The sequence below is a fragment of the Apodemus sylvaticus genome, chromosome 21, assembly GCF_947179515.1.
Source record: "Apodemus sylvaticus chromosome 21, mApoSyl1.1, whole genome shotgun sequence".
NCBI classification, from domain to species: domain Eukaryota; kingdom Metazoa; phylum Chordata; class Mammalia; order Rodentia; family Muridae; genus Apodemus; species Apodemus sylvaticus.
The window spans coordinates 8,340,774-8,352,562 of NC_067492.1; the positions used below are offsets into that span (position 1 = coordinate 8,340,774).

The window sequence follows — 11,789 nt, forward strand, 5'->3', positions numbered from 1 at the left end:
GGAGCTAAGAAGGCAGATCATCGGGAATTGTTACCCACAGGACCAGAGGACAGCAGGAGTTGACACACACACACAACCACCACCACCACACACACACACACCATACACACACACAAACAAGTAAACACAATGAAGCCAGCTGCTGAGGAGGCTCAGGGCAGCGGCCTACCTGGTGCTGGCTTCTAGGCCCCCGCTTGGATATGAGATTTGGTTACAAGGTTCAAACTTCCAGGTGATGTTGCAGGCATTCCCTCCGGTCCTGCGGCCTGTCATGGTGAAGCCACACTGAACACAGAGGCCAGGGTACCTCAGAAGAAGAGGCCAAGGCAGAGCAACAGCTGCCATTGTTCTGAGGAGCAGGATGGAATACTGAAGAGGCTGCTGAGCTGAGGGCTCACCGTGGCCAAAAGCAGCGTGGGAAGAAAGGGCTCATTTCACCTCACCACCATCCATCCATCCGTTGTTGTAGGAAGTCAGGGCAGGGGTGCAGTCAGCTGATACAGAGCGTGGATGAGGGCTGCCCCTCACGGCTTGCTAAGCCTGCGTTCCCGTAGAGCCCAGGACTACCAACCTAGGGTGGTACAGCCCTCCCTGTCAGCCATCAATCAAGAGGGCACCAAAAGCTTGCCCACATGCCTTATCTAGTGGGGACATTTCCTCAGTTGAGGCACCCTCTTCCAAAAATGACTCCAGTTTGTGTCAAGTCGGGGTAAGGCTAGCCGTCACATTAGGGGAAGTTTGTCTGTCCATCAGGCACCTACAACAGACACCCACAGACCATCCCAGCACTGGATGGCCAGGCCCGAGAAAACACAGTTAAAGGCATAGGCCTGATGGTCGTCTGTGGCCTCACAGCTCCAGCAGAAGTGACGAAAGGCAGCCATGCTCCTCCTGCACCTTCATCTGAGCTCTGTGACTAGCACCTCAAATAGAAGATCCGCCCTAAATTAAAGAGAACATCAACTTCATTATTTACAGATTTCCTATTGTGTTTTTTGAAATAAGGTTTTCTTTGTGTAGCCCTGACTGTCCTGAAACCCACTCTACAGACCAGACTGGCCTCGAACTCACAGAGTTCCGACTGCCTCTGCCTCCCACCACATTCAGCTTCAAATTTCCAAAATATCAAAGGTTTTCTACAAAGTAGATTTGCAACTAGACACTTATATGGGCTACGGTGTAGGTGACACCCAACCTGTGGTCCTCGGCACTCTCCGTGTGCCATTTTGGAAGAGATCACAGGCCAGGTGGAGGAGCTCTGAGGAGCTGGTCCCACTGAGGCAGCCATATAACCTCACGAATGAGATGACTTAAGGTTTTAAGCCACTAAACTTGGGGACAAATGTTTGCTTCCTTGGTGAGAAATCCTATAGTCTCACCTGCCATCACAGACAGTGACAGGCACACGTAAGACCTGTATTTTCTCTGAAGAAGGGTAAGCCACAGGTATAGGTAGAGGGTTGACCATAGCCTCTGTTATCATTGCGGTTGGAGTTTCCCCTGGTAGCTGAGACCCAGAAGCCGAGCCAAGCTGCTCTTTACCCGCCATGGGCAGGATCAAGCCAGGGCCGTCTGGCAGGGGAGAAACCCAGCCCTCGCCTGTGAGGTGACCTCAGTCTTCCCACAGCAGAAGAAACATGGACCTGGGTCTGTGGCATGGGCATCAGAGCCCATCCTGCATACTTCAGTTCAAGCCTTTCAACTCTAGGCTTTGATCCCTGCCCTTTGGTGCTCCTGTGCCCACACTGCAGGTTCAAAGGACTCTGGAGGTCTTCCTGATCCTTCCCATGCTGAGGGATCAAGCCCCAGAGAGTCTGGGTCACCCAAGGACCGCCACAGAGACGTTGAGACAAGTGGATTTGAGTAAGTAGCTAGCCACACTTCTGCTCTCTTGCAGGAACAGGAATGTCCCCTGTGAACGGAGCCCTCTATTTTTCAGGGCCATAAATCCCGAAGGTTGAAACAGGAGCTGACATGTGTCTGCGTGGTGCGGAGGCTCCAGGCTTTGGTGGTTGGAAGCTGTAAGCACCGGCCTAGAGGTGCTGAGCTGTGGGTAAATCCAGCATGGATCCCACCTGCGGGTCAGACACACCCACCGGAAGGAGCAGCTTTCCAAAGAAGGGTCTCAGACCAGAACTGGCTGAAGTCCCGGAGCCTGACCCTGCTGAATGGAAACGGCTCTTCTGGGAGGAGCACTGACTTGCCACAAGCAGGGCCTCCAGGCCAACTGGAAGCCGCAGCAGCTTGTCAGAACACAGAGAACATTTAGTGGTTGAAGAATTCCGAGTCCGAGCCACACTCCGCCTGAAGGATGGGGTGGGTTTGCAGTGCGGTTCTAGCTGTGTGACCTCAGGCAAAGGCTCACCCTCTCTGTGCCTGAGTTCTTCAGTTAAAGCTTTTGAAACTCACAATATACTTCTCAGGTCACCCACCACGCAACACAGGAGGGAAGCAAACGCAGTTAGGAAGAGGCGGAGCGAAGAACTACACCCAGTGGCCCGGAGCCCTGAACCAGCATGTCCGTCTGTTACCTGCCTCTCCAGAGGCCACAGGGTCTCCGTGTGCAGGGCATGTGTCCATGGGGGGGGGGGGGAAGGGGCGCAAAGCCACCTGAGATTGGGCTGGAAGTGACGCAACCTTCCACTTTTCTGGAGCACTATTGTTTGTGCGACTAGGAAAAGACAATTAATTCAACTTCCAACAAAAATAATTCATCTCCCCTAAAGGTCCCTAAATAGAGGTCCTGGGGGCCTTGAATAGGGTCCGCTCATCTGGGCCCCTATGCGCCTCCCGGTGAAACCCATTTTCGGCCGTTCTAATGTGAACTGTGAGAAATGGACAGCAGGGGGCGCTGTCTCCTCGTGAGAGATAGCCAGGAACAAAATCCCAGGGCAGTCTTGGTGCTTCTCACCCATAATCAGAGGTTCGCTCTCCTTTTCAAGGGTTCCCTAACCTTGAGCTCTCTCCCAGTATTGACACCACCACAACGGAAGTGTGGCCTGTTGCTCCCTCCCCCGCCCCTCCCCCGCCCCTCCCCCGCCCCTCCCTCGCTCCTGCCTACCTGCTGCTCTGCCCTCCTGTGTAGCAGAAGGCCACTCACAGGATCTTCCTTCACACACAGGTCCATCTCTCGGACCCAGCCCCACTACTCAGCCGGTGCTGGGTGGAGGGGGGGGGGTCCAGTGAGAGCACAGGCCTTTCAGGCCGCCATCACATCATGTACCTGTCTAGAACTTGCTTTCAGGACACATTCCCAAAGACAGACGAGTTGTCCTTTTCCAGGGACATCTAAGAACCTGGCATTCTTCCACGCGGCCGTGGACCGGGACAGTCAGGGAACATGGGGCCCCTGCCTCCCTGGTGTGACGTCAGTAGTTTTAATAAGATGCTCAGAGAGGTTTAGCACATGGTCCCTTTCCTGGCCAGTGCCGTGTCACCACAAGGACACTGAACATCAGAACTATGCTAGAGCAATGTGGTTCCAGCCCTGCTGTCCGCCCTAGCCAGGAAAACGGCCCACTGAAAGGGTCCTGCCGGCACCATCTTCAGACTGCTCCTCCCCACTGTCTCTTGGGTGGCCCAAATCCAGTGACATCCCTCCAGGGGATCCATGTGAGCCTTCCTGGTACTAGAAACATCAGCAGGACCCCCTCCCCACCCCCCTCACTGCTCTCCGCACAGCACAGATACAGCCCCACCTTGGTAATCTCACCGTCCCATCAGGTTCTGCTTTTGTATATCTGACCAGCCAGGTGGCTACTGACATCAACCGGCAGCCAGCGGCAGGGCTGTGCCCACCTCTCCTCTGCGGAGGAGTCCGACGCTTGGAGGCATCCACGCGTGCTCAGTGTGGACCTTGTAGGCACTCAGTGTGAGCGGATCGAGCAGGCACGGCAACTCTTTTACCTGTCGGATTATATTCCTCTCTGGGCCGTCAAAACACACCAGAAAGTATCACAGGGTGGGGGGCAGAGATCTATGGTAGATGGTGTCCCAAGAGTGAGACCCTGGCTACAGCACCCATCACAGAAAGAGGGGGGGGGGGGAGAGAAGTAGGTGGGAGTGAGGAAATAAAATCAGGGGGAAAAGCTCATCCTTAAAGCTCCGCTCGCCTGATGGCTCCAATGCGTCCGAGCCAACGTCCTTCTCTAGGGTAGCTCAGAGTCCGGTGGCTGGTACTGACCCACCCCACCCCCCAGTCTTTCAGGAAAGAAGGTCCCCTTCTCTCCTTAAGTAGAGCCTCCATTTTAGAAACAGAAGCAGGCAGCCGCACCCTACTGCCATCCACAGCTTCTCGGGTCCTGTGTCAACCTTTGCTTGATACTTAGTTCCACTGTACGAAAGGGGCTGGGGGAAGAAATGAGCAAGTAGGGACGTGTGAGGGTCTAGGAATGGCAGTCTCTGTAGCTCTGGGAAGTCAGAGTCCTCGGGCTGGGAGCCTGTAGCCCTTCCCGGGCTCAGAGGGAAAGCTGGGCTGGATCCGGACCCCCTCAATATTCTCCTCTTCACCGACAATGGGTTATCGGAGAGATCGGAACAGGTCAAAGGCTTTGGGGTCAGAAAGCCCGGGTCCTGAGCCTCAGGCGCCCCCACCCTGCCCCGCCCTGCTTCCTTATTTTTCCCCTGTCCTCTCTGGGCTTGGCTTTCAAGCCTGGGATGGGGGGAGGGGAGAGTGAGAGCCACCTAAGGGATTGTGAGGGTGAGCTGTGGTGTCCCCTGTGGAGAGGGCTGCTGAGGGGAGAAGGATGTCTCCAGAAGGCTGCCTGTTACCTCTGGCCACCCAGTTTTCCCAAGCTGCCACTGAAGACAGTGCAGGCAGGAGAGGGCAGCAGAGGCCAGACCAAACTACCTCAGCGGGGTCTGCAGGAGTTGCTCCAAGGGAGAGATCACGCTTCAGCCCTTACCAGGACTCCTGTCAAGCTGTGGAGAGGACCTGTTAAGGGACTCCCCTCCCTGTGTCTGCCCCAGATAGTTACAGACCGGAACAGACCCCCCTGTGATGGGTCTCACAGAGCCACCAATGACATAAGTAAAGTGACCCTCCTTCTCCCATCCTGGGACCAAGTGTCAGAATATTCTGGTAGTTTGTGTGGGAGTCTCAGGCCCGAACCTGCTGTTCAGTTGTCCTCCAACTGGATGCTCTCAGGAAGTTCCCGAGAAGGCTCCTAGAAATCGTCAGCAGGTTCCGACTTGTGTGTTCCCCTCCCCCCGCCCCCATCCTTATAGTGAGAAACCTCAGGAGTCTGAAGGCCACCGCTCCCGCTTCTGGGTGCCAGGAAAATATGTCCCTTTCCTCCTGAGCAAGTTGACGCTCCCGGCTCCCGCTGGAACAACACTGTCAGAGAAGAGGAATTCAAAGATGAAGGGTGGTTTGGGGTACACAATGCCAGGTGGCCTCAGGGCGGGGACTCCGGGTCAGTATTTCCACTCTCTCTTAGGAACACGGTAACTGGTCGGGCCCTGGCAGACAGGAGTCAGGTTTGGGTGCCATCCCAGCCGTTCCCTGTCCCGGACCCTTCAGTCCCAAAGAGAAAGGACAGCAGTGTATAGCCTGCGCCCGTGGGTCAGGCGCCTGCGCGGTAAAGCTCACACACCCTGTTGCCCTCTAGGCCTTAGACACTGCTGTCAGACTCAGCCCGGGTTCAGGGTCCAGGCAGTTCCTCCTGCCTGGGTCTGTGGGACCCAGAGTCGGGGCCTCGTAGATTGCGCACCAGGCCCGCTGGAGGAGGTTGTGGAGGGGACTGTGTGATTTACCCACAGGGCCGAGCCTTGTGCCTCCCTGCGGCTTGTCCATCCCCAGGCCTCCTGCCTCACACACAGTCGTTGTCTCTGGACGGTTCTGCACGGGTCGTTTTGAGCACGCACGCTCAGTGTGCGCTGAGCAGACAGTAAGCCCTCACACAATTTCGTGACACACTTGCTGAGCTTAAGCCTGTGACCTGCAGGTGCCCGAATGCTTTCTTAGGTATCGCGGCGGGCGCTTCCCACCACGTGGCACGTGCGACCCCTAAGCCGAAATGAAAATGAACCCTGGAGAAACCCGGGCGCCACCTAAGCGGCGGCAGGAAACCTCGGGCCGCTGCTGGGCGATCTTCCCATCGAATCCGGCCCTTCTAGGCTTGCCTGGAGCCCAGCCTTCCTCCGGGGAAGGCCGGACTTTCCCTCTAACCCTCCGGGCGACAGATCAGGCGAGAGGCAGAGCCAGGCTCCCCCATCCCCTGGGTCCTGGCCAGTTCTGCGACTGGCGACTCTGGGTGCCTTCCACCCAGCTGACCCTGATGTAGGGGAGCTGGGAAATCCCACTGAACCACGCACGCACAGGAGTCTGGTGATTAGCCGGAGTCCGGGGTCTGCCGCTGCTACCACCACGACACGGATCGGATCCGGGGCGCAGGGATCTTAATTAGCACCCGTGACTGCTTCCCTGCTCTCGCCTTCATTGGGGCGCAGTCTGCCAGGGAAAGGAAGCACCCCGGCTCCAGGCAGTGGCTCTAAGGCCTGAGGGCTTTTCCCTGGACCCGCTTTCCTGCCCGAGTGAGGAGGCCTCTGCCTGCGGAGGAGAGGCGGCCCCTGGCTTCGAACCTGCTCCAGAACGCCATGACCGGGAGAGCAGCGAGACCGCAGCCCCCGCCCAATGCTCCAGACGCCCCAGCTCCGGCTTTTTCCTGTCCTCTTTATCTGGGTTTTATAGACAGCTGTTAGTTGGGGACATTAATTGCCCGGACTAGTTTATTGATAATTTTGATGTAACAGAGCACCGGAGAAATTACCCTCCCGTCCAGAATGTCAACTCTGAGAAGAAGCAGGTTCTGAGGCGCGACCCCACGGTGCGCAGACACTGCGGTGGGTCAGACCGTGGCACCAACAATACATATTATGTTTGTTTTCCTAGGTGGGCGGCTGGTGATGGAGATGGTGGTCAGGGGAGACCAGAGCTTAGATGTTCGTTGTCTCCAGAAGAGGAAGGGAAAAATACGGTTTAAAGGGGAAATGTGTTCGGGGCGGGAGCGTGGGCGTAGCCCTGAGAACCCAGGAACCCTCTGTCCCTTCCTGACTGGGTTTTACAGGTCTCCACAAGAGAAGGGCATCAGGCAATTAAAAAAAAAAAAAGCCAAGTAGACAAAATAAAGAAAACAAACAAACAAAGCTTTGAAGTTGCTTCATTATCTACAACAGAATGCAAGACAGGCCCTGGAATGAAGGGCTCACTGGGCTCACGGTAACAGAAAAATTATCCATAAATATATGTAAAGACCACGTGCGGTGTGTGCACACACTTGCTTTTCCCTGGGATGAAAGGCGACAGTTTTTCTTTAAATGTGTCATTATTTCTTCAAGCTAAGGAATGACATTTAGAGGCATAACGGAGGACGATTCATCTTCAAAAGACAGAAATGAAGAAAAGGCTATCTACCCCTCCTCAGCTCTTCCTCTAGTGGTTAAGGACGAAGAGGGCTAATTAGGAAAAATAAAGTTCAGAATCTAGGTTAGATTTAATCCCCTCCCTCCCAGAGAGCTGAAGTTCCGGGGGTGAGTGATAACTCTCCCCCAAGAAACCAGCCCTTCGGATTTATGTCTGGCAACAAGAGTTTTAGAGGCCTTGTACAAATGTTATACATTTTTATTTTTGTTCTTTTTTGTAGGAAAAAAAATACACAAAAAGCATACCCTCAGATTGTCCCTTTTATACAGTGCAGAAAAGGAGGTTTAAGATATGTGTCACAGATGCCGCACCTCTGCGGCCAAAATACTAAGGGAGGACAGTCCTTCATATTATATATATTTATATAAAACATATGGAAATTTGTTTTTTTTTACACGGATTGGTCTTTGTTTCAAATTTACAATGGTTATCTAAAAAAAAAAAAAAACACAACGACGACAACGACTCTACATGGCAAATATTGCCAACCATGTCACACCATTAATACTGAGAGGGCTGAGCTACGTGGTGTTTGGAGATGGGAAGTCAAACTGAATAAATACCAGGCTGTGCCTGTCTGCGGTGTCAGAGTGCCTGAACTACGTCGCCAGATTGAACCTCGGTTCCCCAATCTCAATGTGTTCCTTTCTTTTCAGAGAGTCACAGTAGAGACAGAAAAACACCCAGGGAAAAAAGTCAAAATGTAACTCCCAAGCAAGGTGAAAGACAGGGGAGGGAGGAAGAAGGAAACGCCGACGCTGGGGCAGCTTCTCAGACACTGTTTACCAGGTATCTGTGTCACTCCCATAAAGATTCACCTGTGATTGCTGGAGGAAACCCCGGGTTGGGAGAAGGGATGCCAAGCCTGGTGCCCCCTCCTCCTTCCTGGGAGGGGAAGTGGGAGAGATGGCTAAAGGGAGGTCTGTGCATTTCAAGACATTCTTTCAAAAAGTTAAAAACTAAAAGATAAATACTCAACCAAAAATAAAAAGTATTCGATAATGATTGGTCTCACGTGTCCCTGCTTCTAAAAACTGTCCCTCGGTGTGGGGGCGGAGAGACCGCTGCAGAATTCTTTCTGTGTATCTGGCTTCCCCGACACAGCATCTCCGTGGCCGCTTTCAATGGGGTTGAAAATAAGTATTTATTTACTGACAGCTGCAGTCCAACCCGGCCCCAAGGCCGCTGTTTTTTTAGAAATTAGTGAGGGAGTTGGGGGTGGAGTCGCCAGCCGCTGCTCCCAGTCTGTGTTGGGGTTTTCTTTACAAATAATCCGTTAGGGGTGGGGCTGTCCCTTTTCTCTTGCTGACGGGTTATACCTCCAGAGTAAAGCAGTTTGTGGCAGTGGGCTCCTGGTCCCTGGGCTCCTGGTCCCTGGGCCGGCCAGGCTGGGCTGGAGGGCCCGTGGCCTCACCTCACATCACACATGGCTTGATGTCTTGGTAGGTGACCTGCTGGTGATAGTAAGATCCTCCACCAGTAGTGTGCATAGAAGAAGAGGCCATGGCATTGAAAGAGAAGACAAACTCCTTTCTGTCACACATGCTGGGCGACTGCGAGTGATACCGAGGGATGCCTGTAGGGCAGGGCGACAGCAAGAGGAGAGAGCAAAATATTAGCTTATAGGGCGAGAATTCAGGACCCAACCCCGAAGCCCTAACATACTCAGGTGTAAGTTGGCAGTTCGGCCCTGTGTACACACTCCTCAGAGCCCCACTTCCTAGTAAAACTGGCCTTCCTGGGGTTCACAGCCCATGGAGGGGGGTGGCGAACCGGGAAAGGGGAATAGCCAGGCGCTATGCTTCTCTGAACCTAGGCGTAAGAATCACTGGCTATGAGTCCTCCTGGCGGTGCTTCCTGCCACTTGGGCCTCCCCAGCCTGGACTCCGTGTCTGGCAGAGAAGGCTTCTTTGATGCCGAAGGAGCCGGCCAGGCCGAGGAGGCCTTTCTGGCTTCTGGTGCCCCGGAGTCTGGAAGGCTGAGATTTCTACAGTTGCCACTTCCACCCTCGTGGAGCCAGAAGCCCAAAGCCGGGTCAGCGGGATTCAAAGCCCCGCATCAAGGTTCAGTCAGCTGAAGAGTCCCCTGAAGGGCAGGCACAAGCAGTGGTGACCCTGTGGAGAGGCAGACCACCAGCTAACCACCTCTGTCCTTCACTCTGCTTCCTGGGGCGGCTCTGACAGCTCATCTGAGGCTATCCCTCTACTCGCTTTTCCTTCTAGAACTAGGCTTAGAAGCTGAATGCTATCTTTTTTTTTCCAGCGGGGGAGTGTGGTGAGGCCTTGAAACCTGGATCCTTTAAGACAAAGAGCTTTTGGGCTTGTAACTCAGACCCCCCAACTCCAGGCCTGGTCACCACCTAGGGCCCAGCTTATGTCAGCACAAAATGCCCCTGGACTCACCAAACCAGGTTTCCTGAAGGGCCTAGGCTGGGCCTCTCAGTGTTTGGCCCAGGCCGCTTTGGGCCTAACTCTTGCTTCGGGCCTTACTCTTCCGTTTTTTGCCTGACAGATTCTTTGCATGGGAAATATCAGAAAGGTGGGCCTATCGGCCAGGGCTAGGCCACTGGCCAGATACACAGGCCTTTGCTAGAGTCGAAGGAACCCACACATCCAAGTCTTAAAAGTGCTGGGGTCTGAGTCTTTTTGGTGTGAATGGGGCCTACCTGGTCAGGCCGGCCGGGGGCAGCCAGAAAAGTGAGAACCGAAACTCAATCAGTCTAATCCTCGGGTATAAAAAATGCGCTCACTCAGAGAAACCAGTTGGTACCTAAAGGTACAGGGGGCTGTTGCCTCCCCTCAGAGTTGGGTTAATGCTCTAAAGCCAAGATTGAGTCACGCTGGCTGTCAAGGCAGGGGTCTGGGGTCGGAGATTCCCCTACCCCACCCCCGCACTCACCTTGCAGTTCCGCTGGCCCATTGTGACTGTTTTGGTGCAGGTACGGCTGGTCCAGGGAGTGCGTGGAGATGCTGCCAGACAGGGGGTTGGCCGCTGGGTTGCAAGGGGACAGAGGCTGTTGCTTGATGTAGGAGGCTCCGCTGTTGAGAGCCGCCGAGGCCGCAGGCGGCCAGGCTGCTGCGGAGCTGGAGTAAACGGCGTGCGGCTCCATGACCCCGCCTGCGCCAGCCGGCAGCAGCGGTGAAGCAGGCACCGAGCTGTCGTGGTGCGGGTACTCCCCGGCCGCAGAGCCACCGCAGCCGCCCATGTACGAGTGGCCGCCGTTGGAGGGCAGGTGTGGGACCGAGTGGCTGGGCAAAGCCATGCCGTCCACGTTGCCGGCCAAGTGGCCATTCATCATGCCCAAACCGCCCTCCAGCGCCAGGCTGTTGGGCGCGCACGAGAGGCCTCCGGAGCCCTGGAAGCCGTAGGTGTCGGGGAGGTGGTTGAAGCCCAGCCCGTTCACCATGCTGTACACAGGCTTGAGCGCCTGGCATTTCCTTCGGAAGCCGCGCGGCCGCCGGCGGAACGAACCCTCCTCGAACATAAACTCGCTAGCCGGGTCGATGGTCCAGTAGTGGCCCTTGCCGGGTCGCCCGAGGCCCTTGGGCAGTTTGATGAAGCACTCGTTGAGCGACAGGTTGTGGCGCACGGAGTTCTTCCAGCCCTGGTAGGCGCCGCGGAAGAAGGGGAAGCGCGCCTGAAGGAACTGGTAGATCTCGCTGAGCGTCAGGCGCTTGCTGGGCGAGCTCTGGATGGCCATGACGATGAGAGCGATGTACGAGTAGGGCGGCTTCTCCGGCCGCCGCACGCCGGCATTGGTCTTCTTGGCCTTGGTGGGGCCCGCCGCCGCGGGGTCCATGGCCTGGCCGCCCGCGCCACCGCCTCCTCCTGTGCCCCCGCCGTGCGGCGGCTGCTGCTTGTCGGGCGCGGACATCGGGTGGCTGCTGCCGCCGCCGCTGCCGCCGTTGCTCTGCGCCGCCGAGCCGGGAGGAGGAGGAGGAGCAGGAGGGGAGGGAGGGGAGGGGGCTGCGCGGGGCGGCTGCACCTCTGCCGTCACAGCGGCTCCCGAGCACGCCTCCCCCGCGCGCCCGCCCTCCCCAGGCGCGCTATTCTCCTCCTCTACCCTGCGGGAGGCCACGCGCATCAGGGGGCCCGGCACCGCCCCCCCCCCGCCTATTATCCCTCCTCTCCCCCCTCCCCCCGTGCACGCCTCTGCACCCCCCTCAGCCTGCAGTGTCCGATCTCCCGTAGCTACTCAGTGGGCTCAAGCCCCCCAGGTCCCTCCTCAGGCGTCCCCAGCACCCCCTCCACCCCCAGCTCCCCGGACTGCGCGGCCCGCCCCGCCTCTGCCGACCTGGACCCGGTGCGCCGGTCCCCACCTCCTAGGCCCGGATGACCGGGCTGGACACGCGCCCGGGACCCCGGT

The 11,789-nt window shown here is 56.3% G+C and overlaps 1 protein-coding gene across 1 annotated transcript; it reads right to left on the reverse strand.

Annotated features, from left to right (window-relative positions):
• Positions 1-8,789: 8,789 nt before the first annotated feature.
• Foxf1 (forkhead box F1) lies at positions 8,790-11,512 on the reverse strand. Its single transcript, XM_052167104.1, has 2 exons — positions 10,322-11,512; positions 8,790-8,999 (listed from the first exon to the last, which is right to left on the reverse strand). The coding sequence occupies exons 1-2, from the start codon at positions 11,505-11,507 to the stop codon at positions 8,839-8,841; spliced, it is 1,347 nt and encodes a 448-aa protein (XP_052023064.1). The 5' UTR covers positions 11,508-11,512; the 3' UTR covers positions 8,790-8,838.
• Between the last annotated feature and the right edge of the window lie 277 nt (positions 11,513-11,789).

Coding starts and splice junctions, on each gene's coding strand:
- Foxf1 (XM_052167104.1), bottom strand. CDS start 11,507: ATGCGCGTGGCCTCCCGCAGGGTAGAGGAGGAGAATAGCGCGCCTGGG. Junction 9,000..10,321: donor TGGGCCAGCGGAACTGCAAG/GTGAGTGCGGGG, acceptor CCTGCCCTACAG/GCATCCCTCGGTATCACTCG.